General features: G+C 38.9%; 5 protein-coding genes and 1 long non-coding RNA gene across 7 annotated transcripts; 3 read left to right on the top strand and 3 right to left on the bottom strand.

Annotated features, from left to right (window-relative positions):
• The first annotated feature begins 1,417 nt into the window (after window positions 1-1,417).
• Window positions 1,418-4,575, top strand: LOC103954481 (receptor-like protein kinase ANXUR2). Its single transcript, XM_009366314.3, has one exon. The coding sequence runs from the start codon at window positions 1,684-1,686 to the stop codon at window positions 4,327-4,329; it is 2,646 nt and encodes an 881-aa protein (XP_009364589.2). The 5' UTR covers window positions 1,418-1,683; the 3' UTR covers window positions 4,330-4,575.
• A 3,385-nt stretch (window positions 4,576-7,960) lies between these two features.
• On the bottom strand, window positions 7,961-10,338 carry LOC125470093. The gene is made up of 2 exons (XR_007252338.1): window positions 10,006-10,338; window positions 7,961-8,160 (listed from the first exon to the last, which is right to left on the bottom strand). It is a non-coding gene; the product is annotated as an uncharacterized LOC125470093 (long non-coding RNA).
• Window positions 10,339-13,281: 2,943 nt separating this feature from the next.
• LOC103954386 (probable WRKY transcription factor 74) lies at window positions 13,282-14,836 on the top strand. Its single transcript, XM_009366208.3, has 3 exons — window positions 13,282-14,219; window positions 14,351-14,476; window positions 14,559-14,836. Exons 1-3 carry the CDS (start codon window positions 13,534-13,536, stop codon window positions 14,686-14,688), a joined length of 942 nt encoding a protein of 313 aa, XP_009364483.2. The 5' UTR covers window positions 13,282-13,533; the 3' UTR covers window positions 14,689-14,836.
• Window positions 14,837-14,913: 77 nt separating this feature from the next.
• On the bottom strand, window positions 14,914-16,785 carry LOC103954387 (40S ribosomal protein S15-4). The gene is made up of 4 exons (XM_009366210.3): window positions 16,624-16,785; window positions 16,344-16,492; window positions 16,136-16,193; window positions 14,914-15,356 (listed from the first exon to the last, which is right to left on the bottom strand). Exons 1-4 carry the CDS (start codon window positions 16,624-16,626, stop codon window positions 15,108-15,110), a joined length of 459 nt encoding a protein of 152 aa, XP_009364485.1. The 5' UTR covers window positions 16,627-16,785; the 3' UTR covers window positions 14,914-15,107.
• A 3,810-nt stretch (window positions 16,786-20,595) lies between these two features.
• LOC103931085 (histone H1.2-like) lies at window positions 20,596-21,724 on the top strand. The gene is made up of 2 exons (XM_009340499.3): window positions 20,596-20,757; window positions 20,860-21,724. The coding sequence occupies exons 1-2, from the start codon at window positions 20,683-20,685 to the stop codon at window positions 21,406-21,408; spliced, it is 624 nt and encodes a 207-aa protein (XP_009338774.2). The 5' UTR covers window positions 20,596-20,682; the 3' UTR covers window positions 21,409-21,724.
• A 911-nt stretch (window positions 21,725-22,635) lies between these two features.
• LOC103954384 (protein WAVE-DAMPENED 2) lies at window positions 22,636-26,388 on the bottom strand. 2 transcript variants are annotated; one of them, XM_009366206.3, is made up of 7 exons: window positions 26,229-26,388; window positions 24,598-24,901; window positions 24,065-24,150; window positions 23,879-23,969; window positions 23,713-23,784; window positions 23,452-23,562; window positions 22,636-23,160 (listed from the first exon to the last, which is right to left on the bottom strand). In XM_009366206.3, the coding sequence occupies exons 2-7, from the start codon at window positions 24,895-24,897 to the stop codon at window positions 22,843-22,845; spliced, it is 978 nt and encodes a 325-aa protein (XP_009364481.2). In that variant the 5' UTR covers window positions 24,898-24,901; window positions 26,229-26,388; the 3' UTR covers window positions 22,636-22,842. The 2 variants fall into 2 exon arrangements, with proteins under 2 accessions (XP_009364481.2, XP_048424556.1); XM_048568599.1 differs by lacking the exon at window positions 26,229-26,388 and adding an exon at window positions 25,259-25,539.
• Between the last annotated feature and the right edge of the window lie 281 nt (window positions 26,389-26,669).

Below are 26,669 nucleotides of genomic sequence, written 5' to 3'. Positions count from 1 at the left end.
TTTGATTTATTCACTCTAAAATTTAGAAACACAATAAATAAATAAATGTGCACAAATCACTTCTCTTTACACACGAGTGCTACTATTTGAACTAATTGTTGACAACCTTTGCATTGCAGGTAATGTGATAAGTAAATGTTGTTTAAATAACAATGAATAATGTAACACATCTGAATAATCTTTTAATTTAAGAATTTGTTAGTAGCACTCCATTAATAGTACTCCAAAATAGTCGTTAGAGACTGCCCCAAAGAGGAGTTGCAACTCACGTAGAGAGCCTTTATTGGCACCAAAAAATGTTACCCTCCAATCCCTTTGTATGCATTTTCTTTTGTAAGTGTTTTAATTAATGAGAAGTTTTGAATGATCTTTTGAAATTAAGGGAGTTATTAGTACTAGTACTCCAAAACAGTCATCATACACTCCTCCATATTCAAAAAACAAGAGAGAGTAGTGCTAGATGTTTACTATTCATTGCTAATAAGTTTCTTAATTTAACATTCATGTAGAGAGTTGTTATTGGCACAAAACAAAAATTATTATCCTACACTCCTTTGTGTGCATTTTCTCTCGTGTTTTATTAAAGAGAAGTTTCAAATGATGATTCGGAAGTGTCAATAACATCTAACTTATTATAATATCTTTAAAGTACTACTGTAATTACCGACATCCAAATTCTACTTTGTGATAAGAAGTCTTGAGTTCGAATCTTTTAAACAACACTTAGTTGATAAAAAAGTATAATCTTTTCCCAAATTCAACTTTTATAGTCATTACGTAATACCGTCTTTTTAAAATGGTTGAAAGCGTGCTTTCTACGATTAGCGTTTATTGTAAGAAGCACTTCAAATGCTTTTGAAACCCAAAAATATTCTCTCTAAAACACTTTCAATCATTTTAAAGGTATCTTTCACACCAGCCCTTAGTCATTGGGTTAAAAATCTCACTTCAAAGAGACCTAAAAGCTTGGGCAATTCTCCTGTTCTACATTGCAGGAGGTCGCTAGAGTAGTTTCTCCAGCTTTTGGGGTACGTTCATATGGAAATCAATATACCGATTGAAGTCAGCTCATAAGTCCATGAAATCAACGGTGGATTCCTTCCTTCAGATTTCATTGGTTCCACAAAACATTTTTCCAAAATTATGAAACAAAAACATTATAAAGAAATTGCTAAATTTAGCATGTTCTTTTACTACAAACAGAAACTTCAGACGTTGTTACGACCAACCAAAACCTGTACAATCTTCGATTCTTGCTCCGAACCATTGGTTTCCGACTACATTCCCGTCTGTCAAACAACAACGGACGCCTCAGAAATGGAAATCGAAACGAACTAAGCAAACAAAAGAACCCACATTTTACAAAAAATAGAAGAGTGCCAAAAAATCAACCCTCTGCCTATGTCTTCGTCTTGCCTGGTCTAGTCCTTGAGGTCCAGGTAAGACTGCTAACCGTTTTTGCGTTTGGTTAGGTATGGCTTAGGTTAACACCATCATCCATAGAAGAAGAATACAAAGAAAAAACCAGAGACCAAAGAAACCCTTGTCGTTTCTCCGGGCGTACAGGAGAACTTCTTGTACTTCTTCATTGATCAGAGTCCTCCGTTTTCCTGTACGCCGTTGACAGAGCTTTCGGTCTCTGTCTCTCTTTTCTTTTTCGTTTTCATTTTTTATTAGCTAGCAATGTACATCAAAACCCCGATTCTTCTCTTTCTCGCCTTTGCATCCGTGCTCTTGAACGGCCTCAATGCTGCAAACTCGGGCTCAGATCCGCTGATCCTTGGCTGCGGCTATGAAAATGAGGCCAAAGATGCAGATGGGAGGAAATGGCAACCAGACACGAAGTACCTTGCCGATTCATCAAAGACAACCTCGGCACAAGCGCAGTACCAGGACCCTGAGCTTCTTTCCGAGGTTCCATACATGAAAGCCAGGATTTTCACCGCGAATGCCACATACAAGTTGCCTGTGAAACCGAAGCAGCGGTACATGCTTAGACTTTATTTCTATCCGGCTGTGTACGGCAGCAACAACGCTGAGGGGTCCTATTTTTCGGTCGTCGCCAATGGAATCACTCTGTTGCAAAACTTTAGCGCTTCAATCACTTGCAAGGCCCTTACACAAGCTTATATCATGAGAGAGTATCTTCTGGCACCCCTCAACAAGGATTCTCTAGAGGTCACCTTTTCGCCTTCCTCAGGGTTTGCATTTGTGAATGGCATTGAGCTGATTGGAACGCCTGACATGTTCGGCGACGCTGCAATAGTCGGGTCTTCGGACCAGACTTTTGACGGCAAGAGGTCAAATTTGCAGACCATGTTTAGAGTGAATATTGGGGGACAGTTTGTTTCCCCAACCAATGACTCCGGCGACCTAACAAGGACATGGTACGATGACTTTGCTTATGTATATGGTGCGCAACTTGGGGTCACCAATGAGGCCGCCAAGGATGTAAAAATCAACTACAAAAATATGCCACCATACATTGCTCCCGTTGATATCTACAGGACCTCAAGATCAATGGGTGAGAACAAGGACGTCAACCTCGGTTACAACCTCACATGGGTGTTCAACCAAGTTGATGCCAAATTCATGTACCTTGTGAGGTTACACTTCTGTGACTTTTACCTCACCAAAACCAATCAAATGGTGTTCACAATCTACATTAATAATCTAACCGCCGAGGCTGGAGCAGATGTGATCGGATGGACAGGAGGAAAGGGGGTGACTACATACAGAGATTATGTGGTAGCGGCAGATGAGGATTTTAACGGTGACCTTTGGCTAGCTTTGCATCCTTTAACGAAATCAAGTCCGGAGTTCTATGATTCGCTCCTCAATGGGGTGGAGATATTCAAGCTCGAACAAGGTAAAAACTTGGCAGGCCTTAATCCCAAGATTTCCGACATGTTGGCAAAGGATATTGAGGAAAAGCAGAGAAGCTTTCAAAGTCAGCAGCAACAGGAAGGAAGCGGAACCAACAAAGCTCACGTGATTGGTGGAGCTGCTGGAGGAGCTGCAGCCTTCGGCATAGTTGCTGCATTGTGCGTTGCTGTGTACCAACGAAAGAAAAAGGCCCTGGGAAGCGATACACACACCTCTAGCTGGCTACCAATCTACGGCAATTCCCATACCAGTGGCACCAAATCCACAACCTCAGGCAAGAGCAATGGTAGCGCCCACCTTTCGTCAGCTGCTCAAGGCCGTTGTAGGCGTTTCACCTTCCCTGAGATGAAACATGCTACTAAGAATTTCGACGAGTCTAATGTCATTGGTGTTGGAGGATTCGGAAAGGTGTACAAGGGTGTCATCGATGGAGGAACAAAAGTGGCCATCAAGAGATCCAACCCACAATCAGAGCAAGGAGTTCACGAATTCCAGACCGAAATTGAGATGCTTTCAGAGCTGAGGCATAAACACTTGGTCTCTCTGATTGGCTTCTGTGAAGAAGATAATGAAATGTGTTTGGTTTATGACTACATGTCACGCGGCACTCTACGAGAGCATCTGTACAAGGGCAACAAATCTCAAGGTCAACTGTCATGGAAGAAAAGGCTGGAGATCTGTATTGGAGCAGCAAAGGGACTTCATTACCTTCACACCGGGGCTAGGTGGACCATCATCCACAGGGATGTCAAGACGACAAACATTCTCTTGGACGAGAATTGGGAGGCCAAGGTTTCTGATTTCGGGCTCTCGAAGACTGGTCCGAACATGGATCAAGGCCATGTTAGCACAGTGGTGAAGGGTAGCTTCGGTTACTTGGACCCCGAATACTTCAGGAGGCAGCAACTGACAGAAAAATCGGATGTCTACTCATTCGGAGTTGTCCTCTTTGAGGCATTGTTCGCAAGGCCAGCTCTAAACCCTAGCCTGTCGAAGGAACAGGTCAGTCTAGCAGATTGGGCTCTTCATTGCCAAAGAAAAGGAACTGTGGAGGAAAACATTGATCCTCACCTCAAGGGGAAAGTCAACATGGAAAGCGTCAAAAAATTCGCAGACACAGCTGAGAAGTGCTTGTCCGACTCAGGACTCGACCGCCCCACTTTGAACGACATTTTGTGGAACCTTGAGTTTGCACTCCAGTTGCAGGACGACACAGATGGCTCGAGTCACTCCTCAAGACGCCAAAGAAGTGACTCTGACGACCCCCATCTGAGAAACCAGAACATGATGGCAGTACACTACAGCAACCTGAGCCTCGGAAGCGACAGTGATTTGGGAGAAGAAACCAACAACAACAACAACACCACCACCACCACCACAAATGAGAACACCGACGACACCAGCGCAATCTTCTCACAGATTGTCAATCCAAAAGGTCGATAAACGTAATGCTCTTAATTCATGATTTGCTGTAAGAGAAAGCAATATGGGATCAGACCAACTCACAAGATTAATTGATTTCGTTGTATGTAGTGCTTTATCTACTTTTTGTTCCTATATATGATTCTATAGCAATCTGTACGCTACACAAACAAGTTCATGCAGAAGTCGAGTTTGTTCTTCCCGGTGAGCTATATGATAAAGTTATAATTTGTATATTAGTCTCTCTTCTAGTATATAAATCTTATATACACGATATATTACCAACTGTAAATTGTGGAAATCGGAAAGAACATAGAAGGAATCATTTTGTTAGATTCTTCTTGTTTTTTCCTCTCTACTTTGTTTCAATGAGTAAGAATCGTTCAGATGTTTTACACTTTCCCGTCTACTTTGTTAAACCCCACCCCTAAATTAATGTAAATTTCATAACTTCCCCAAAGGTTTGCTGATTTTTACATTTTGGTCCCTTATCCGATTTTAATATGGACCCTTTATCTGGATTCTCTTTCTCCCCCGCGCTGCCACGTGGCAACCCCCTAACTCATCACTATCTCTCTCTCTTTCCTCGATCTCTCTTTTCTCTCTCTCACTTTCAGTTCTCTTTCTTAACTCTTTCTATCTTTCTCGCACTCACCCTCCCACCATCCACCCAGGCACACTCAAGCCATCCCGACGACAGTCGCCACCATCACCTTCGTGCTCTCCCTCCTTCACTTCTCCTCGTCACTGCAAGCTCCGGGACGCTCAAATCCACCCAAAACCTCCTGCTAATCGCGAGGACACCAAACCTAAATTCCGGCCACTACCAGTTGTTCCACAGCGAACCCAAGGTACCATCTTACTCCTCTCACCTCCCTCTTTAATTTGACACCTAGATCGGAGTCTAGGGTTTGGTTCTACCATCGATCAGAGCTAGGGAAGCTCCAGCGCCTTTTGTTTCCGTCGAGCCCAAGTCGTTGGGTCGGTTCATTCTAACCCATTTGGACCAAAGGCCGTTTTAGGACTCGGGCTTAGGCCCGTTAGAAACCCAACCCAACCCTTTTATTTATTTATTATTTTATTTAGTAAGTTCTAAAACCCAAAGGCCCTTGGGCTAATTCCTTTAGGGCCTTAGGCCCGTTCACCTTTTTACCCAAAAACCCAGGCCGTTCGGGCCGTGTGAACCTGGGCCCAAGCCCAGAGACCTATAAGCCCAAAAACCCTAAAACCCTAAGCCCAACCCGTGACCTAGATCCAACCCTAAATCGGTCTAACCATAACGCATTGACCGTTGACTTTGACCCAACTCGGACCCGTTGACCGTTGACTTCTTTTCAACGTTGACTGTTGACTGGTCATCGGTCAACGTTGATTTTTTCGGGTTTTCGTCCGGAACCCTTCCTAGGCTAATTTCGACGTCCTTGATCCATTTCTGACGTCCGTTTTCCTAAATTAAATCGTTTGAGTATAGTTTTATTAATTGTACCCTTTTATGTGTTTAGGTGCAATTACTAGCGATGATTCCATTATTCCTATTTCGTACGGCTCTATTTCAACGGAGTATATATGAGTGGACCCCTTCTAAAATGCATGTTTTAATAGTAGAAATGCATACATGAAAAGCATGATTTACAGAATACGTTTGGTGAACGTTTTATGAGAAATTGATTATCATGCTATACTAAGCTTATTTTGGAATACCATATTTTCTATCAAACCCATGTTCTTTGTAGGTTATCTGATGGATGATGATATACTATTTAGAACATGTTTTCACACACTTCTTTATAGTATAGATGATGGATGACTTTATACTATGAAGATGTCTTTGAAATATATATATCTATGTTTGGAAAGACTATGTTCAACAGTTTTGTGCGTATGTAGTGGTCACTATATATGCCTTTGGGTGGGTGTTGTAGGAGCCTTCGGGCGATTGATACTATATAAGCCTTCGAGTGGGTGCTGTAGGAGCCTGCGGGTGATTGATATTTGTGAAGGAAGTGTTCTAAAGGAAGAGTTCTATGTTTTGCCTTCGGGCGATTATGATACCACTAGCTAGCACACTATATATGAGTTTTGTTTTATGAGATATTTTATGGCATGCTAGGGAAAACCTATCACTTATTATGCTATTAGTTTTCATAAAACTTTGGGGGTTAGTATGTTCATTAACAGTTTGTGTATTTTATACATACATACATACATACATATATATATATATATATATATATATATCAACTTGGTCCACTCATATTTGTGACATAGGAACGAGGACTACGATCCAACGTACGAGGCATTCCCCTACCAGTGACATCGTGTTATCCCCTCTGCTTGATCACTCGTGTAATAACACCTTCCGTTGTAATCTGATTTAGAATATGCTCTGATCATGCCATGCATTATCATTGTGAATTCATTGTTGAAATATTATTTTTGTCACATTCTTTTATCTTGCTACAAATTAGGTGCATGACCTCAGCATTTGCATTCATAAATGGCTTGCGTCACCTTTGGGTGTCGGCCAACACGTGACCATCCTGATATCCCTCCGAACATCAGAATCGGGGCGTGTCATACTTTCTCGAGAAACAAACAAAGATTTCTGAGTTTCATACATTGTGAGCCTGATTATATTTTCTAAACCCTAAACCCCAATCCAAAAAACTAGAATGTAGCATAAAAAGATGGAAATTTTACAAACGGCAGAGCTAGCCACTGATCTAACACCAATACTACCCCAACGTCGTTGTAGATCCGTTTCGCTATTTGGCTGCAACGTCTTGCATCGATCCTGCAGAAAAAAAAATTGGAAAATATGTCAAGGCTGTGAATTTGATGCGCATGCTTGTGCTTGCTTGCTATAGCTCAAGCTGATATTGATGACTCTCACCATCGCAAATATGCATTCCAAACTTAAATCCGCAAGTAGATATATGTCTTAGTTGTGTAAACTATTTGTGATTGTTTTGCTCGGCTTTGTTGATACATCGCGCTACGCCGAAGGCTTTGCGAATTCTTGTTGTGAGACCTACTCGAAGATTAAAATTAATCTTATGAATTAAATGGGTATAATTTGGCTGCAACGTCTTACATGAATGCTTCAGATAATAGATTGGAAAGCATGCCATAATTCACAGTAGCATTAGTTGCAAATAAACGTATTTCACAAGCTATTTGATTGAATTCCTACTTTGATTGCAGGTATAACATCAGAAAAATGAGACATAACATAGTTCTTTCATGATTTTACTTAACTCCCAGTGTATTTAAGGGGAGGAAGATAAATGTCCTGTAGAAAACAGAAACAAAAACACTTGAATCAGCACAAGGTTAGCAATTCTAAGTTTAAAATGACGATTTTGGATCTGTTGCGACGGTTTTATAGTTTTAGTGACGACTTTTTGACTTTTAGTGACTATTTTAATATTTAAAAAACGGAAAATGTCTTTTACGACGATATAAATTGTCACTAGTCGTCGCAAAAGAATGTTTTTGCGGCGGTCAGAAAGATCGCCGCTAAAAGTCCAGCAGAAATTAAAATTTTCCTTTCTCCCCGGCTTTGGTAATATTTTGTTGTTTGGACCAAACCATTGAGGTGATGGTTGTCGTCCAATAACCTAACTTTAGGTGCCTCTGTGAAGGCTCCATCTAAGGCTACAATATTAAGCCTTACTGGTCATTTGGCTTCCAAATTAGTTATCGTACTTACAAAGTTTTATTACAACCATTTTAAACGAAATTGCATTACGATGACTTGATCGATCCAGATGATTCGAAATGCACTGCTATGCCTGGACGATTGGGACTCAATAAACTGGACATTGATCTGCGACGGTGACGCGTTGAAACCTGCAAGTTCACCCAACCAAAGTTCCATCAAGGATCTCTACAAAGCAAACCTAAACTCACAAATCAACTTCTAATAACAGCTTCTCCTTTTCCCAATCTACATAAAACATACGTGAACAAATATCTTCGCCAAAAAGTACATATATTCTCATTTTCCCAAACCACGTAAAAGAAAATATCTTCACCACAAAAAAACCTACGTAAAGAATACAAGGACATTGAGAAAATATGTAAAAAAATTCCAGGACAGTAGGAAAATCACTGCAAAAACCAACAAAATGAAAATCGAACAAAGTCGTATATCATAAAATATCTCCGATCAAAACCAATTAGAATTTATTTTCAGTTTTGCATTCGCAAAGGACTAGGGTTCCAAACCCAGAAAAGCATGTAACCAGTTTCCAACTAACTCCACAGAAAGTAGACCAGGTCAAGATCTAAGACTCGGTTCAGAGAATCGATACAGAACTTAGTAGACTATACTCCCCAGAAAGCAAACTACACGAGGAAACAAAAAAGAAGGGTACTGCTTAACTGCTCAGGAAAAAAAAAACCAAACTACAACTAATAAGAAACAGAAACTAAATCCTTAACTCCCAAATAGACATAATTAAACAAGAGAATATTGCACAAATACAAGGAATTTAAATTCACAAATAGCAGGAAACGGAAATTACACGAGTCAGTTGTAACTCACCTACTCTGATTCACACAAAGTGGGTGTCTAGGACAGATGAGCACCCGAGGGTACCAGAACACCAAGTGAATAGAGTCCCAAAAGCTATAAACAAGACATGGCACACCATATTCGACTGATTTCCTTACTATGCTAAATACAACGAAACAGAATGAAGAAACACACACTTGCGAACAATGAGATGCAAATTCGGAGTCTTGGACTCAAAATTTACGTTTAAGTCCTGAATAAAAAATGGGTGAAATGAAGCTCATTTGCCTCATAAGAACCAACCAAAAACAGAGAAAAAGCCTCTGGAATGTAAAGGCTTAATCATCTGCAGGACTTAAAACAGACGCCAAACACAGGTCACCAGTACACCACAAAAATTCATGTTTTTCTAGTTGCAAATACCAGTGTTTGTGTAATTTTATGATATACTTTTTCTTCATGCATGCCGATACATTGATGCAAAATTCTTTCGCCTCAGACTATTGACACAGAACCGAGCGCAATGACATTCTAGGATTCATATAGCCGACCCCATTTAATGGGAAAGGGCTTTGTTGTTGTTGTTGTTGTAGACTAGTGAACTAAAGAAACCATACACACGCAAAATTCATGAAAATTGAACCAAAAAAAACGAATGAATGAGATATCAGTCCATATTATTCGAGAAGGAATAACCTGTTGGTTTCATCAAACACTTTAAAACTCCAGGAAAAAGTGAATAATTTCGCGTAGTACTTTCGGAAAAAATTGAAACCGGTGATCCACCCTCGTGGATTCGGCCTTCCACTTCAACCCATTGCATCCAGCGTTCAAACACTCCTCTCTACACATAGTTTAGAATATAGCATAGATTATCCTATCATTTGTAACAACAAAAAAAAATAATTGTGACCCTACCTTGTTGTATCCTACCATATTTCGGAGAAAAATACAGATAAATTCCATTAAATCATCTAATTAGCCATTTATCTAATTCTTATGAATAATCCCCATCCAGCGTGAACTGACTTCCTAGAAATATATACAAATGCATTTGCCATCAATCCAAATTGAATTTAATTAGCCATTTCTTTAACTAAACTGAATTAAATTACAAATAATTAAGCAATCCAAATGTCACAAAATATGCTAATGACGATTACGTTTCAGGGTTTTACCAGGACTTTTCCGGGCGATTGAGGAAGTATTTAATCGCTTCCACGCCACGAATCGTTGTAATCCATGCGAAAAAGGGTCGTCATTGTTTTGATGTCTCTGAAACGGTCGGGCCACGATCGCAGGGAACGTTGCACGTCGTCCCTTTGGTCGTCAAAGTACTGGAGTGGAGAGGAAAAGGAAGGAGAAGGAGAAGTCGGGTTTGCTTGTGGCCCGACTGAAGACGGTATTCCCTTATGAGCCCATTTCACATTTACACTTTGCACTTCGGCCCACTATTCTAAATCACTTTCATTTTCTTTTTAATTTTTTTTTTCTTTTTCTTTTACGGTATAACCTTTATATAGTAACGGTTCCTTAATTAAAACATATTATTTTTGACCTAGTAGTGGAGCATACGAATTTTCAAGATGTAAACAAAAAAAAAAAAAAAAAATGGAGAGAAACTTCTTTCTTTGTTTTGTAAAACAAGGGGGTCAAAAAAAAAAATTGACCAAAAAGTAATTGACTAGAAAAGTAATGGAATCGTTATTGGCATTCAAAATATTTGATTGTACACTTCAAATTTTCTATATTTCGATATGTGAGTGACTAATGTCAAGTTGTGTGTGCTTTAGTTAAACAAGAAGTGGAAGGAGATAATCCTAAGAATGACAGTACGAAAATACTAAATTTTCATTCCAAAAAGCTATAAACATGTCTGAGAAGCTAAACCATCAACTTTAAAAAAATAAAGCATTGTCCCAGATAACTTAGAGAAATATTGTAGTTCATCTTAATTTCAAATATTTTTGTACTTCTTGACAATTATTTACATGTAGAGACACGTTTCCTTAAATCGGGACCTCGAAAAATTATAACTTATTACAGTGTAAAGTTTATTTCTATATGTAACTGGCCCAAATTGGGACCATAATTTTTTATGACCATAAGGAGGTTATTGCTTTATAAATAATATTATTGATAGATTTTATTGTATTTTAATACAAGCTATGTAGTAAGAGAGTGAAAAACGATTTCAAGTCCTCAAAATGAAGATGGAAATGGCGGAGCTATGTAGGAACCTGGGTGATCTTGACTAAAAACAGTGATGGAGCTATGCAGAACGGTGGTCTCGAGCCCCTCGTGGGTTGAATAATTAGTATTATGGTCCAGTGATACTTTTGTTTTATTAGTTAGAGGCCTTAAGTTAGCTCACATGGATGATGATAACGTATTATATTTATGTTGAGTTTGATACTTAGTGAATGACTCATTGTGTGACCTAACCCAATTCCTCATCGATCTCCTTAGAATATAATTTCCTCACTGTGTCGCCAAGACAAATATTCTAGACTCACTCGACTCGGTACTAATTTCATTCAATATAAGAGCTGATCTAACCAGATAGCCGCCCATAATGTCTCTCCAGTGGATGAAAGGATGAGAAGGAGCTCGAAAAGGGGCTGTCCTTTCCCTTCTAAAGCTCATACAGTGGAGACTGGAGAGAGATATTTCACAGAGGCTTACACATCATGCATAAAACCCTTTATTATTTCAAGAATAATTCAAAGGGAAATCCACAAAGTCTGCCCAGTCTTTTCTAATTTGAACGGAGCATATTAACAACACGAAGATGACCACCACAGCATGTAATATATGTAGATACATATACATACATACATATATACATATCAGTGTTTAAAAATACTCGCCTCGGGGCGCCCCTAGGTGGCCTCAGAGGCTGGACGGGTGGCTTGCTGCCTCTGTTTTGTGGGAGTCGGCGAAAAACTGGCCTAACTTCGTCGGGGAGCGCATTCGATTGGGCGTCAGTTTTGTATAAAAGTTGCCGAAATATGAAAAATATTTGGTTCAAATCTAGGTTTTGTTTTCAGTTGCAGAGCAGTTTGAAAACAAATCTAGGTTTTGTTTTCAGTTGCAGAGCAGTTTGATTAGTGGTGGTGCTATTTACACTTTTTTTTTTTACCTTTCACACACACACACCTCTCAATTTTTTGTTGTCGGATTGAATGAAATGAAAAGTATCAAAAGACAGAAATTAACAAGAAGCGTGTAGGAGATAAAACATGTGTGTGGATAGCACTACCATTGATTAATTGCATAGTTAATGAATTTCTTTCACTTGGAATTCTCAATATAATAGTTGGTATACTGGAGCGTGCTCTCGACATACTGAAAAATATCTCCCTTAGTAAAATAGTAGTTGTTAATCAAATGGACAAGTGAAATGCATAATGTAGGTGTTAGGGAAATGAAAACTGGCCTAGTAAATCATTGGTGATCCAAAAGTCACACCACCTTTTAGAATTTTTTGGTGGATATATAGTAGATGATTTTGAAATGACATTAGCAGAGATAGAATTTGGTCATCTTGCACTAATCTCTGATATGATGGGTTAATTTATTTATAATAATTCTCGTAGGAAGTCTTTCAAAACGAAAAGCAAGTTTATAATCTTGTATTAGTGGGGTATAATCAAAAGTTCCAACATTTGCCACTACCTTAAGCACTAAACTGTCACCTCAAATTTTATCAAATTAGATAACTGAAAAATGCTTTGGTCTGACAAAATTCAGTTGTTGAAATGATCACTTTTCATAATTTTGTTGATATGCTGTTAATATTTGATCAATAATGTCTTCAAATTTGTCCCCACAAAAATGTCCTCAAAATATGACATCCTTGTAAATTTCTCATTTCAATTCATTGAAAATTAGTTAAAACTTGAAAAAAAAGCGTGGCAAAAAAAAGGCCAAATACTACAAGGAGAAATTCTTTGGATCGATTGGTGGTGTTACTTTCACATATGCAAATGGATAGAGAAAAGCTTGTGCAAGGGAATTCTAATTATGTCGACTCATTTGTGGGAAGTTATCTGGTTTGATTTAAATTTCACTATAGTTTCATTTATTGTGAGAGTTGCTTTCGTCAGATATTCTTATCGAAGTTTCGTCTCCTACAGTGATCCTGACCAAACAACTTGAGTCCTCTTAGTGTAGAGAGATTTTCTCTTGCAACCCGATCAATTAATGATTCTCGCGTGTTTAAAACGTGAATTACCTGTCTAATAAAAACTTTGTCACGTAATGAAATAGTTGCAAGACATAATCATGTAAGCGAGTACGGCAGCTAAACGATGAAGGGTCCTATGCACCACATTGTCGCAAAATGAATCATATGCCGCCACGTCTATCGACGTCGCTGCATGCCTTACAGTCTGCATCGGCTATGGTAGATAGTGCAGCAAGCTAGACAGATCAGATAGGGCATCTGTACTCGCTCAATAAAGCATGGACAGCAGTACTCGGTACTGTACTTTTGGTAAATTTTCTAAGCCACAGTAAACCCAAACCTGTAAAAACTCGAGGTCATGTACCAGGTCGTCTGATAATTATTTCTTGGAAAGCTTCCTCCGAAAACTAAAACCCCCAACCTTTTCTCTTTCTTGGGTACTTCTCAATCTGGTTTTGGCAAGGTTTTTAGAATTTAGAGGGGGAGAGAGAGAGAGAGAGAGAGAGAGAGAAAGAGAATGGAGGAGGTTGAGGCAGCTAACAAAGCAGCAGTTGAGAGCTGCCACAGAGTTCTGAATCTCTTGTGGAAACCAAAACCTTGTAAACATTTGCAGGCGGAGACTGAGGTGGCAGTGTTCAAGTTCAAGAGAGTTCTCTCTCTCCTCAGCCATGGAAGAGGAAGAGTGAGAAAGTTGAAGAAAAACTTAAATCCACTACCTCTCCCTCACAATATCTTCTTAGATGGCCCTAATTATTCAGATACTTCACCAAAACCCCTCCAGTTCTCCCCTCCTACTTTCCCTAAAACCCCTCACAAAGAAAAAGTTTTTCTTGGAAGCCCAGTTCCCAAAACAAAAACTTTGCAACAGCACCAGGAAGAGAGAACAAAATTACAGTTTCACCCCCAGTGGGTGAAATATAGGGATGAAATGGTGTTCTCTGGGAGAAACAGTGGCATTAACCTTGCATTTGATAGGTCTAGCTCTAGCTGCAAAACCTCCACGACGTCGGCCAGATCGTTCATGTCATGTTTGAGCATAGGCGGCTGTGCCGCCATCACCGGCGGAGATTCCTTTCGGTTAATAGGTGGTGTGCCTTGGGTTTCCGGTCAGATTTCCCAGCAGCAAAGGAGGTGCATTGATGTGGTGGAAAATGGGAGTGCGGAATGTGGCAGCAGTAGCAAATGCCACTTTCCAAATAAGAGGCGAGTTTTGATTCTGAGATATTCTACTTTAAATTAATCTAAATTGCAAGTTAAGGATTATAACTCGAGTGCACTCACGTTTACAGGTCTTCATTATTTGATTGGTAAGATTAATGTTGTTTTGTTAACAGGAAACTGAAGGAGAAAAGATCTTTTAAGGTCCCTGCCATTAGTGACAAGATTTCAGACATTCCATCCGATGAGTACTCGTGGAGGAAGTACGGGCAGAAGCCGATCAAGGGCTCCTTGTATCCGAGGTAACGGTTCTACTTTCGCTACCCAGACAAGCAGTAGTTTTTATGGTGGTTTCCAATCTGACCATGACGGGTATTGATGTAGGGGATACTACCAATGCAGCAGCATTAGAGGCTGTCCTGCGAGGAAACACGTACAGAGATGCCTTGAAGACCCTGCAATGCTCGTAGTCACCTACCAAGGCGAGCATAAGCATTCACAATCCGCCCAGTGAGGCAGTGACGTGGAATACCGCCAGACATCCCATTGCAGGAAAGTTCTAGCCGTGAAGAGCATCCTTACAGGACGAACATAGGCTAACAAGTATTTCATGTGAAATGTAGTAACTTGGAGTTTATGAAAAGCACTATTTTTAACGTTCACTTCTTTGGAAGCCTCCTTACGGAAACAAAAATTCTACTACGACATGAACCCGGATAGTCATCATGAAACACATTCGTTCAGAAACTAATAAACTTGATTGAAAGAAAAACTTTATCCGATAAGATCCTACAAGCCGGTCTACTTTGTCATTGTTTACAAAATGATAAAACATTCAAAAGATGTCCATGACGGGAAATCCAAATCCAAACTTAATAAAATCCGCTCAACGTCAGATTAAGGAAGGAACAAGTGATCGAGGAGGTAGAAACTTCACTTAAGGGGAATGAACCTGGAAGAGTGAGTAGCACCAATACCGGGCCTTCCGTGCTTGACAGGCTTGTAACTTATGGAGAACTCAGCAAGATAATGACTGATCATCTCAGGCTTAATCTCAACCTGATTGAAGGTCTTGCCATTGTACACACCAATGATGCTACCAATCATTTCAGGTACAATGATCATGTTCCTGAGGTGAGTTCTAACTGGCTCCGGCTTCTCACCAGGTGGGGCCTCCCGTTTCTATTCCAAAAAACAACAAAAACCAACAATAAATACAAATACACAATCACAATTATAAGCACATTTTATCCAAACACTTTATACAAACAAAGATAAACTCGGTCTTAACAAGTTACCAGAATCACACGAACATAATGGAAGTCCAAACACAGAATACTAAGGCGAAACCATTTGTTGTAGCATGAAATACTAAGGCGCAAAACTAAACAACTTCAATGGAAAACTGCGCAAAAATAAACAACTTCAATGGAAAACCCTCTGGTAGAATACAAATACAAGAATCTCACACTGGTAAGACATATTCAACTCTAAAATTCGAGAAACTGAGCTGCATCAGAAGCTTGGTCTTAAATGAATAAACATGGCAAGGCAATAGAGTTGGAACAAACGTTCGTAACAGAAAAGGTAAATCGTTGCATTGTGCAACATGTACAAGAACATGATTCACATAAATTAAGGATTCTAATGAAGGTACCGATGCCGATGAAAAAACAAACAAAAACAAGTTCATCTACTCCGCGCTCATATTAAACTAATTCATATAATCCAAGATAAAATGAATTTCAATTCCGTTCATTTCTAGTTTAGTCCTATACGAACTTTTCAATCATCACAATAAAGATTTCGAAATTCATAAGCTGAGAATTAAGACAACTAATTGATCACAAATTTAAACCCGTAATTCAAAACACCAAACATTTACTGAATAATCCAAACAATGTCTGCCAAATTAAGCGAAAAATAACCGAAACAGAGGCCGAAAAGATAAGAAATTTTACCGCCTTGCGCAGCTTCTTGATCAAAGCCATTGGCTTTCTCTTCAAACCTCTCTGGAACCTGAACCCAATTCATCACCCACCAAAACAGAACATCATTCAGCATAACCAAAACCAATTGCAAAGACTTACAGGTATAAATAGATACATATATACAAACAAGTACAGGTATTTATACGTATTTATATACAAATGGAGAATCTGTATCTACCTTCTGCGAGCCCTAGCAGGAAAGAGCTTAACAAGCTCATCAGTCGACATGTCGAGAAGCGCATCCAAATCGACGCCTCTGAAGCTGAACTTCTTGAACGTCCTCTTCTTCGGTACTCCTGCCGCCGCAACGTCAGCCTCCACATCCGCCTAACCAACAAACAGCCACCGCGAGCAGTCAGATTGATTCCCGCAAAATCGTACAAAAAAGTTAGGAAATTGTAAGTAAATAAAAGGGTTGATTGGGAAATGCAATTTTAGAAAAAGAGGTCTGAGCTCACCATGTTTGCTGAAGCCGAAGAGAAACCCTAACTCGCAGAGAGGTTGGCGACTGGTGGAGTTGCAGAGGAAGTGGGGAGATTAGGGTTTTTATGGTTGGGTATATAAAGGTCTCCGATTTAATGGATTATTTGGCGGAGCTTCGGAGGAGTCGGGTCCGCCCCGAATATCCGTATTTTAAAGTGTACTCGCATGGAGTCCGTTCTGGTCCTCCCTCGGGCTTGCCGATCAAGTTTGGGCCTATTTGTTTGGTTTGCTTCTCATTAGGTTCAACCTTTCAAAGCGCCTTATGATTCGTTTGAAGGTGATTTAAAAATAATTGAAAGTGTTTTTAAACTAAATATTTTTGGGTTTCGAAAGTATTTGAAGTGTTTTTTGCAAAAAAAAAACAATAAGTATGTACTTCTTGCATAAAATCTTTTAAGTGCTTTTTCAAGAATTCTTTACATTTTGAATAAAAATTGGTTTAAAAAATATTTTCACTAAAATGGTTTCAATCATTTTAAAATCACTTCAAAAGTAGCCCCTTATGATAGTTAAAAACTTAAAAGTGATTGGTGAAAATTTTTAAAAATTTCAGATCACGTAAGTGCTCAATAAAAAAACACTTAAATTTTTTGTAAAATTTAGGCTAAATAGCCAAAATTGTCTCTGAAATTTGCATAACACATCACTTTGGTCCCTGAGATTGTCCACCATCCATCATTTTGGTTCCGTTAAAAACTTCGTTAAGTGTCCCAGAGCTCTTGGTCGCAAGTTTGGGCAATTTTCAAAGCTTCGAAACTCAATTGTTTCTTAATCAAATTCGACCCATAATATATCAAAATGAAGATAGGAAAGTGTAGAACAAGATTATAATTATTTGGAAGCCCAATGGTTGCTAGAGATGGCCAGAAAATAGCCTCAAAGGTGACTGGTGCGCGAAAAAATTGGAAAACTCGTCGAAAACTAGGTAAACTTTAAACGTTCATAACTTCTTCAATACTCAACAAAATTTAGTGATTCAAAAACAAAAATCATACTTCTCGATGAGACAAAGAGAATGGTACCATTTTCGATGGCTAACTCTCCGTGATTTGACCGGAAAACGGCTTGAGAATTATGATCTTTGTTTCCAGCCAAACCATGGAGAGTTAGCCGTCGAAAAAGGTATCATTCTCTTTGTCTCGTCGAGAAGTATGATTTTCGTTTTGAATCATTCGATTTCGTTGAGTATTGAAGAAGTTATGAACGTTTAAAGTTTACCTAGTTTCCAGCAAGTTTTCCATTTTTCCTGCGGACTAGTCACATTTGAGGCTATTTTCCAGCCATCTTCGGCAACCATTGGGCTTCCAAATGGAATAATCTTGTTCTACACTTTCCTATCTTCATTTTGATATATTATGGATCGAATTTAGTTAAGAAACGATTGAGTTATGAAGCTTTGAAAATTGCTCAAACTTCCGGCCAAGAGCTCCGGGACACTTAACGGAGTTTCTAACGGAATGATCAAAATGATGAATGGTGGACAATCTCAGGGATCATTTCTATTGATTTTCAATCTCAGAGACCAAAATGATGTGTTATGAAATCTTATGTACCACTTTAGCTATTTAGCCTAAAATTTATAAAGAACTATTATTGGTATCCTAAAAATTCAATTACGGGTTTTTTTTTTTTTCTTTTAAGTAAAGAAAATTTGGAATGCACATTAATTTAGGTTTATGAAGCGCTATGAACACTTTCCAATTTTTAATGCATTTCTAATGAAAGCACTTCTATCAAAACACCTATAAAAGTAAAGGTGCTTCTTATAGAAGCAACCCTAAACGACCCCTTATTTTTAATTTTATAAATTAAGTTAGTTTCCATGTAATTCTCATATTGTCAATTGGTTTTATGATGGAATTTCAGCTTCTACATGGTATAAAGTAGGTTGGCATATATGTGCCACTTGATTTGTGTTGTTCACGTATTTGACTTGAAAATTCACATGTGAGGAGACGTGTTAAGTATATGAATCTCATATCGGAAAGCAAAGAGACTTTACATGTACTTATAAGTAGTTAGGTTACCCTCCAAACTTCCAATTTGTTTGCGGTGGAACCTTGGCTTACCCAATAATTTTGTTGTTGATGCGTTTGTTAGTCTTAAGTTAATCTCAATTTTGTGAGAAAGTACAAATTCATTCTCCGACTAGACTTAATGTTCCGGCTTTCAACTTCGCTCCGCCGCATTGAGATCTCTACAGAGCGTCTAACCAACCATTGTTACCAAGCTCGAGCATGACTTGTTACTTAAGGAAGTCGACCCTATATCTTAATCAAATCTCAACATTAGGGCTAGTGAGTCAGTGACATGGGGCATGATTCCGAAAACTCAAAAGGGGAGCCAAGCCAACAGAAACTGAAGTTCTTACATAAGCTCTGTGCAAACTGAGATGTGCACACGGATTAGTAAAGAATCTTAGTGCACAGATAACCATTGAATGATGATTGTGAAAATGAACAACTTCGATTATGAAGTGTACGATAAAACTTTGATAATCACAATTACGTGCATACAGATGTGCTTGTTAAAATTTGATTAGCATCTAGTTTCCAGAAAATCTAGTAACTTAGAGTTCATTTGAAAAATACTTTTAAAATGATTCATAAAATAAGTACATAACTGATGCTTCACCCATGAAGCACTTTAAGTGCTTTTGGAACTCAAAAGCATTTTTTTTCAAAAACATTTTCAGTCATTTTCCAAATGAACCCTAATACACATTAGGCCTAAATTAAATAATTAACAATGATCAAGGGGTTGTCATATAAATAAAATTTTCATGTAATGAATAGTTGTTGTTTTAGAAGAAAATGTCATCTGCCATTAATGAAAGGAGACATGGATGGACAAAACTTCCCATATCACATTAACATGACATCATTTTGTTGTACAATGATGAGAATCAGAACTATTCATTCTTTTTATCATCATCTAAGGATCATTTCTAAAAAAATTCATTCGATTTGAAACCCGTTTAGTTATCTATATGTGTCGAACAAATTGACAGTTATAATAAATACAAGATGAACTGTAAATTTGTTTGACTAACGGTTTTCAATTCAAATGAATTGTTCCGATTGTGAGGTTTATACAATAAAGTGAATGATACATTTCAGGATAATACTAGGGATACTAGATTTTCAGGCCAAATTTGCTAAACCATATGACGTGGTTGTTAACGATCGAGTTATTACAAAGCTTAAGACTAACTTGAAGAACCATAAACAAGAATAGAATTGCACTGGATGAATCAATTCATAACGAATTACACAACTACATATGTATCATCTGAAATTCAAGCATGATAGGCTATCACACTATTCAAACACATGTTCAACTTCATCGTCTTTCTGATCGACATTTCGTAACTCATTCATTGTCAGAATTTCACGATTCTTTAATCATTTCACTCATCTGCAAGCCTACAACAATCGAACACCCAAAAATACCAAATGCCTTCAAAACATTATCGCAAAACATAATCTAACCCAAACAAACTCCAATTAAACCCTAGTTCTGATCAGTCTACCTTCAAATCCAAATTTCTCCCAATTCCCAAATCCAAATCCAACAAAAAAATGCTCATTAGAAAGCTTAGGTTCAAACCTTAACACCCATCAAAATCTCACTAAAATCCATCAACTACAACCGAAGTTACACCCATTACAAATCGACTTAGAAACACACCCAAAAAACTCTTTTGAAAAATTCACCGCCCAAACAAAAAGCGCCTCCGTACAAAAGCAGTCAATCTCGTCCGCCTCACGCGCCAAACTCTCATCCCAACCGCAGATAACTGCGAGATCCGACGACCCACGTTTAAACGCTTACAGATTTCTCGATCCGGATCGCACTGCTCTCGACCAATCAGCGCTCAGCATCTCCCCCTCAATTCCTCCCCATATAAACCACCTTCTCCCTCATCTGTCAGTCCACAATTCCCGTTTTCTGATTTTTCTCTATCCAAATCTGAGAAGAACGTTCCGATTCCGCTTCCGAATTAACTGAGTCAAATCGCCGTGTCAACAACCATGACTGGAACTGACGTCTCCACCGCCAAGGCCAAGAAGGCGAGATCGCCGCCCGCTCACCCGCCGTTCGTCGAGGTATGTGATCGGAAAATCGGTGTTTTTGTTTAATCTACGATTTTACCTGGTGCTTTTTGTTTTCGGAGGCTAATTGCGACCATTTTTTTGTGTGGCTTTCAGATGATCACGGCGGCGATTGTGTCGTTGAAGGATAGGACCGGATCGAGCCAGTATGCGATCACCAAGTTCGTGGAGGAGGAGCACAAGAATCTGCCGCCGACCTTCAAGAAGCTTCTGCTCAACCATTTGAAGAAGCTCGTGGCCGCCGGAAAGCTCGTCAAGGTGAAGAACTCGTTCAAGCTGCCTCCCGTTCGCTCCGCTGCTCCGGCGAAAGAGAAGGCAGCGGCCGCGGCGCCGAAGCCTAAGAAGTCGGCCACGGTGGTCGCTAAGCCGAAGTCCAAAACGGCTGCGAAGCCCAAAGCGAAAGCGGTAGCTTCTAAGCCTAAGCCGGCGGCTGCGAAGCCAAAGGTGAAGGCGATTGCTGCCTTGGCGAAACCTGCTGCCAAGGCTGCGAGAACATCGACAAGGACGTCGCCGGGGAAGAAGGCGGAGGTGAAGTCTAAGGCGAAGGCGAAGAAGCCGGTGGCTCCGGCCAGGGCTGTGAGGAAGCCGAAGAGTGTGAAGTCGCCGGTGAAGAGGAAGGCTCCGGCGAGGAAGGCGAAGAAGTGAGAGTCTTAGAAACTGCCCCGGTCGGTTTCGTTTCTCGAGAGGGGTAGTTTGTGTAAATTTGTCTGGGGAGTGAGGGGAGTTTCGGAATGAAAAAACAAGTCGGGTTGTTACGTTTCGGAGAAGGGTAGTTTGTGTAAATTTGTGTGGGCAGTGAGGGTAGTTTGGGAATGAAGAAACAGTTTGTTGACACAGAATTTGTAGGGTTTTATTTTCCAAGTTTTTTTTTTTCCCAACAACTGTGGCGGTTGTTATTTGGTAACTCTTTTCTGTATTAAGAATTTAGAGGATGAATGGAGATGCTTATTGATAACCAAAATGCTTTGCAATTTACATCAAATTTTATTCATATTCTAATTTTAACAACACTAAATACCTTTTTTGATTAGTTGTGAAGGAAACTTGTTTCTTTTAATTCTCCAATTTTTTTTTATTAACGTATTTATTATATATTGATGATATATTAATTAATTTACAAACTTAAGTCATTATGTTTGTGGATGGAGCTTGGGTGCTAGGGTTTTGGGAACGGGTAATCTTGATTAACTAGTTTTATCCATATCTGCATTATGTTAAGTGTTTGCAAGGCACAAATTGGATAATTAGAGTTTAACACACATTCACAAGATTTGGTAATTGGAATTCGATACACATTTATCAATATCAGATATACGTGTTATAAAATGAACATAGAACGTTGTATTAACGGAAAACATGAACCTTGAGGAAATGGCAACCATCCCCTAATCTTCAAATTTTAGTATGAACTCGTTACTAGTTTTGATTTTAGATTTTAAGTATCAAATTTTTGGGTGAGTAAAGCTCTAAACGATGAGTTTATAGGCTAAATACTCGACCTTATCAATAAATACAATCAAAGTTGAAGAATACTGAGTAGAAGTGAGATATTCTCAATGTTGGTCGTTTTATGTTTTTGCACGTGAAATTTTCATTATCGAGTTCGCCTTTCACTGGTTTTTGACGTTTTTCCTTTATTTTTCCAACCATATTAATATGTTTACTTATCAAGAACGAGAGAAGCAAAATAATAAAAAAATGATGAAAATTGGATCAACTACTCCCCTAGTCGATCAAATTTCTGGTCTTAAATTACGTATTTAAGGTGAGATCCGCATATTTTTATATTCCCTTTGTATTAGTGAACGTGAAAAAAGTCGGGAAATGTCACGTACTCATTCTTCGTAAGTAAACATGTTAAGTCGTCTCAAATAAAACAGAAAGGAAAACTCATTTTTATACATAACGAGATATGTACCAGTTACCGGTTTAACTTACAAAACCATATACAATTCACAATTAACACAAACCCAAGTAAACAAGTCATTTGTGGATGAAAGTAAAACAAAAGCTATTTCTCTTCAGTACATCCAAATGGTAAACCTGCCAAATTCAACACCTTTGTTTTTCCACTCGACGTTAGAAGCAGCTTTCGAGTCCATCGTGATTCGACTCTGATGTCTGCTCCGCGGTCTTTGGAGATGTTTCGGTTGTTTCCTTTTCGCGTTTTGAATGGTCTTTCGTCTTGCAACCGCCAAGGCTGTTTCGCCTTCCAGACTGAACCTTACTTTTGGGAGCCGCGGGGGAAGTTTCTTTCTGAGTACCAAGGCTGTGACGTTGTGGCCGAGAACAGCCTTTCTTTTTTTCCTCCGCGGATGAGTTGGTGATTGCATCACCATAGCTCTTCCTCCGGCTTAGACTGTTAAATTTTGGTGACTTGGGCTGAGTGAGTGGAGCCTGAAATCATATACAAGAACAAAAAAAGTTCATTTCACAACAAAAAGGTGCAGCTAGTACAAGCAATCGCTACATTACTCGGACATGGATTATTCCCAATGATACGGTAAATCCTAGTCCTCGAATACAGATTAATTGCATAATCAAACACTTAATCAGGTTCCAAGTCCCGGTTCTTTAATTTTATTTTCGGTTGACGTGTGCATCATGTTTTTCTCTTTTTGGTCAATCCCAATATGTTTTAGAGCTCAAAAGTAGTCAAGCACAGCTGACAAGACTTGAATTAACTACCTTCTTGCGTTCAGTCTTAGGAGGAGGGGGCTCGTAAATGAAACTGGGTACCGGATTTGCTTTGACCACCATGCTCTTCCTCAGCACCTTGATGGCTGCTTCTTGCTCTTCCTGAAAGTGTAATCAAGGAAAACGTAAAATGAGTTTTCAAGCAGATCCCATCACATGCGGAGGAATAAACACCCAAAAGAAAACACAGATCCGCATGACACCCATGCTTAATGGCAAGAAAATACAAGATGCTAGAGGGAAGTGACGCACCTTGGCTCTTGCTTCCCACTGGCTTCTCTCTGCCTCCATAGCTTGGTGCTTTTCCTCTAACTTTGAGTAGTACTAGACGAAGGGAATCGCATCAGTTACACATTAGATTGTGCAGATTAAATGTAGTTCTCAAGATATACAGTCACTTGTTTTGTTATATAAGTACCTCCTTCCTTTTCTCTATACGCTCATAGATCCTAAACGTGGGAGCTTGTCCAACCGTAACCTTGAAATTAGGTGTTCTTGATGCAGCAGTTCTGTTCTTGGTTAAGGATAATGCTAATATGATGAACAATTTCTAATATATATGTAAAACAAATAAATTCAAATTTCAAATGTCAACTAAGGATACGAGGAAGTCATAGACCAATTATCTTCTTCATTAGCATGCTTCTTATTATCATGTTCCACGCCCTCTTGTGATGACTGAGAAGTTGGCTGAAATGAAAAGGGGAAAAAAATTGAAATCAGAACCATCCCAAATCTACCATAACGCTGCAGTAGCGTTTACAAGCAAAAGTCCATAATTATTCTCAGTTTTGTGATGCCCTTCAAGCCAAATAAAAGGATAATTTAGCTTCCTTTACTGAAACTCATATTTGAGATGGCATTCTTCGTAAGATCATATAAACATGTAATTCAAAACCTTCTACAGAGCATGTCTCACAGTAGCAAAATTGCAAAAAACAAAAAGGTAATAACCCCAATGAGTTATACTTTTACTTGCTAGATCAGGCATAAAATCTTGTACATATGCCATAACTATCCAAGCCATCACATAAATGGTATAAAACCTCAACAAAGTTCAATATATGATAAACAAATTGACGGTGGATGAATCCTTTAGAGCTGTGAAAGAACAATATAATGTTTTTATGGTTTTACCTGTGAACTCTTTAGAGACGCTGCATTCGGAGACTCTGGACTTTGAACAAGATTTGTACTCTTAACAGCCAGCACATCTTGCTTCTCCTCAGATTCCACAGCAACTTCGTTTTCTCCGACAGGGTCCTTCACCTTGGAATCCTTTGACTCAATGCTTTCTTCTGAAATTTTGGGAGCAACGCGGACCTTACCATGAGTAAAACCAATTGATGTCACCACGACACCGTTAATCTTCTTCTCCACCACCTTCCTCTCCATTTCTCTGTTCCCTGCCCTTATACCAGCAACTTCCCTCCCCATGACGCTGCACAAGAAAGCTACAAGCTGAGCACCACCAGACTATAGGAAAATTGCATTACCACCGACAAACTAACAAAGCATTACTTGTTTACACGTAAATTATTATATCTTCAAACACAATTCAAATTGACCGAAACGTGTATGATGCTTTTATGGATAAACACGTCAATTAAACCGCAACAATTTAGAGGTATATTGGATCTCCCAATCCATGTTACAACACCAAAGACATGTTATCCGATGACAGAATTCAAAGATACACAAAAGCGCACACGCAGGCACATACACAAAACAGTATAAACAAAAAGCATTGCAGGTACTCCATGTTTCAGCATACTGCATAAAACATAAAATTACAAACCTGCAACTCGAAGTTTTTTAGGAAACACAAGAACCACTAAAATAAATTCTTGTTTAGGAAGAGTGATCCACGTTGTAGATTTCGCCTTTAAAATTGGGATCTTCCATTCGAACAGGGTGGATCACTCTTCGAATTGTACTTTGCTAATCCGAAAAAAAATTTTAAAAAGCATTGTACTTTGCCAATCCAAGGTGGCGGTGCCGGAGGAGAAACTCTTGCATAGGATTCCGACGGCCGTATTAGTTTACCGGTCACCGGAACCTCCTCAATTTGCCATTTTTCTTTTATAATCTCGCATATGTAAAGCAGTTAAACTATTATAATCACGTTGGAAAAGACACAATAGGAGACAAATTAGGTAAAATTTAAGGGACAAGACATCTAAATAATGAATTGAACCCTACAAATAAAAATTAAAGTAAGAATCACAAAAGCTAAAGTAAAAGGGGTTAGCTTAAATTATAAGGTAAAAAAAAATCACGATGGAAATTAGAAATTTGGTTGACCAAACAAATTTGAGCACGCCCCATAACCAACAACCACAATATAACAACCCCACTAATTGTGTCGGTGGTATGAATCCTAAAACGCCACTGCACTCAATTTTGCGCCATGTCTTCCATTAGCAACCAACCACCACAATACCGTTGACAAAAACAAAGAAAGTTCTCATCTTTTTGCAATCTGAGCTAAATTAACCTTAAAATCACCCCAAAAAAAGAAGAAAAAACTCTCATTTCTGAGCAAAAAATACACCAAAAAAATCAAAAACTCAGTTTTCAGCTAACAATGTCAAAAACAGAGAAGTACCCATGAAAGACGGAGCCTCAAAGCTCAAAACTTTGCAGAAAAAAGCACAAATCGAAAGACAAAACAAGCACATTTGAGAAATCCCACGAAGCACAAACACACGGAAGACAAGCAATACCAAGAAAGAAAGAAGGTTGAGAGAGAGAGAGATTTCTCTTACAGTTTTTTTTGGTCCCGATCTGGCAAGATCTCCGAACCCCTTCTTTCTCTGTCTCTCAAGAAAATGGATGTTTTCTTCTTTCTTTCCTTCTTATGATTTTCTCTTTCTTTCTCTCAGGCTGCTGAGAAAAAGGGTCTCAAATTCTCATACTATTATTGTGTTGCGCTGTTTGGCTCTATATATAGACGGGTCTTTTCCTTTCCTTCCAAATTTCCAAACGCCGTTATTTCGTGGTAATTTGTTGGTGTATTCAAAAGAAGAAGGTCTAGAAGAAACATATCAACAACATCGAAATTCGATCCTATCCGGTTTCATCCTGTGAGGATCTTAAAAATTTTCACATCTCAATTATTTATCATGTAATCGTAAATCATTTAATTTTTTTATTTAAAATTAAATACAAATAGTATCTGATTAAAACTGATCGCACGATATACGATT

This window comes from the organism of the source record quoted next, unplaced genomic scaffold, assembly GCF_019419815.1.
Source record: "Pyrus x bretschneideri cultivar Hongxiangsu unplaced genomic scaffold, Pyrus_bretschneideri_v1 Contig48, whole genome shotgun sequence".
Taxonomy (NCBI): domain Eukaryota; kingdom Viridiplantae; phylum Streptophyta; class Magnoliopsida; order Rosales; family Rosaceae; genus Pyrus; species Pyrus x bretschneideri.
This window is presented reverse-complemented; position numbering and strand designations above follow the sequence as displayed.

Excerpts from the sequence above, each read along its gene's own strand:
- LOC103954481 (XM_009366314.3), top strand. The coding sequence starts at position 1,684 with ATGTACATCAAAACCCCGATTCTTCTCTTTCTCGCCTTTGCATCCGTG.
- LOC103954386 (XM_009366208.3), top strand. The coding sequence starts at position 13,534 with ATGGAGGAGGTTGAGGCAGCTAACAAAGCAGCAGTTGAGAGCTGCCAC. Across the intron at positions 14,220-14,350 it reads TGCCACTTTCCAAATAAGAG|GAAACTGAAGGAGAAAAGAT; the intron begins GCGAGTTTTGAT and ends TTTTGTTAACAG. Across the intron at positions 14,477-14,558 it reads AAGGGCTCCTTGTATCCGAG|GGGATACTACCAATGCAGCA; the intron begins GTAACGGTTCTA and ends GTATTGATGTAG.
- LOC103954387 (XM_009366210.3), bottom strand. Across the intron at positions 16,194-16,343 it reads CCTGCTAGGGCTCGCAGAAG|GTTCCAGAGAGGTTTGAAGA; the intron begins GTAGATACAGAT and ends AATTGGGTTCAG. Across the intron at positions 15,357-16,135 it reads TCAAGAAGCTGCGCAAGGCG|AAACGGGAGGCCCCACCTGG; the intron begins GTAAAATTTCTT and ends TTTTTGGAATAG.
- LOC103931085 (XM_009340499.3), top strand. The coding sequence starts at position 20,683 with ATGACTGGAACTGACGTCTCCACCGCCAAGGCCAAGAAGGCGAGATCG. Across the intron at positions 20,758-20,859 it reads CTCACCCGCCGTTCGTCGAG|ATGATCACGGCGGCGATTGT; the intron begins GTATGTGATCGG and ends TGTGGCTTTCAG.
- LOC103954384 (XM_009366206.3), bottom strand. The coding sequence starts at position 24,897 with ATGGGGAGGGAAGTTGCTGGTATAAGGGCAGGGAACAGAGAAATGGAG. Across the intron at positions 23,785-23,878 it reads GTATAGAGAAAAGGAAGGAG|TACTACTCAAAGTTAGAGGA; the intron begins GTACTTATATAA and ends CCCTTCGTCTAG. Across the intron at positions 23,161-23,451 it reads CTAAGACTGAACGCAAGAAG|GCTCCACTCACTCAGCCCAA; the intron begins GTAGTTAATTCA and ends ATATGATTTCAG.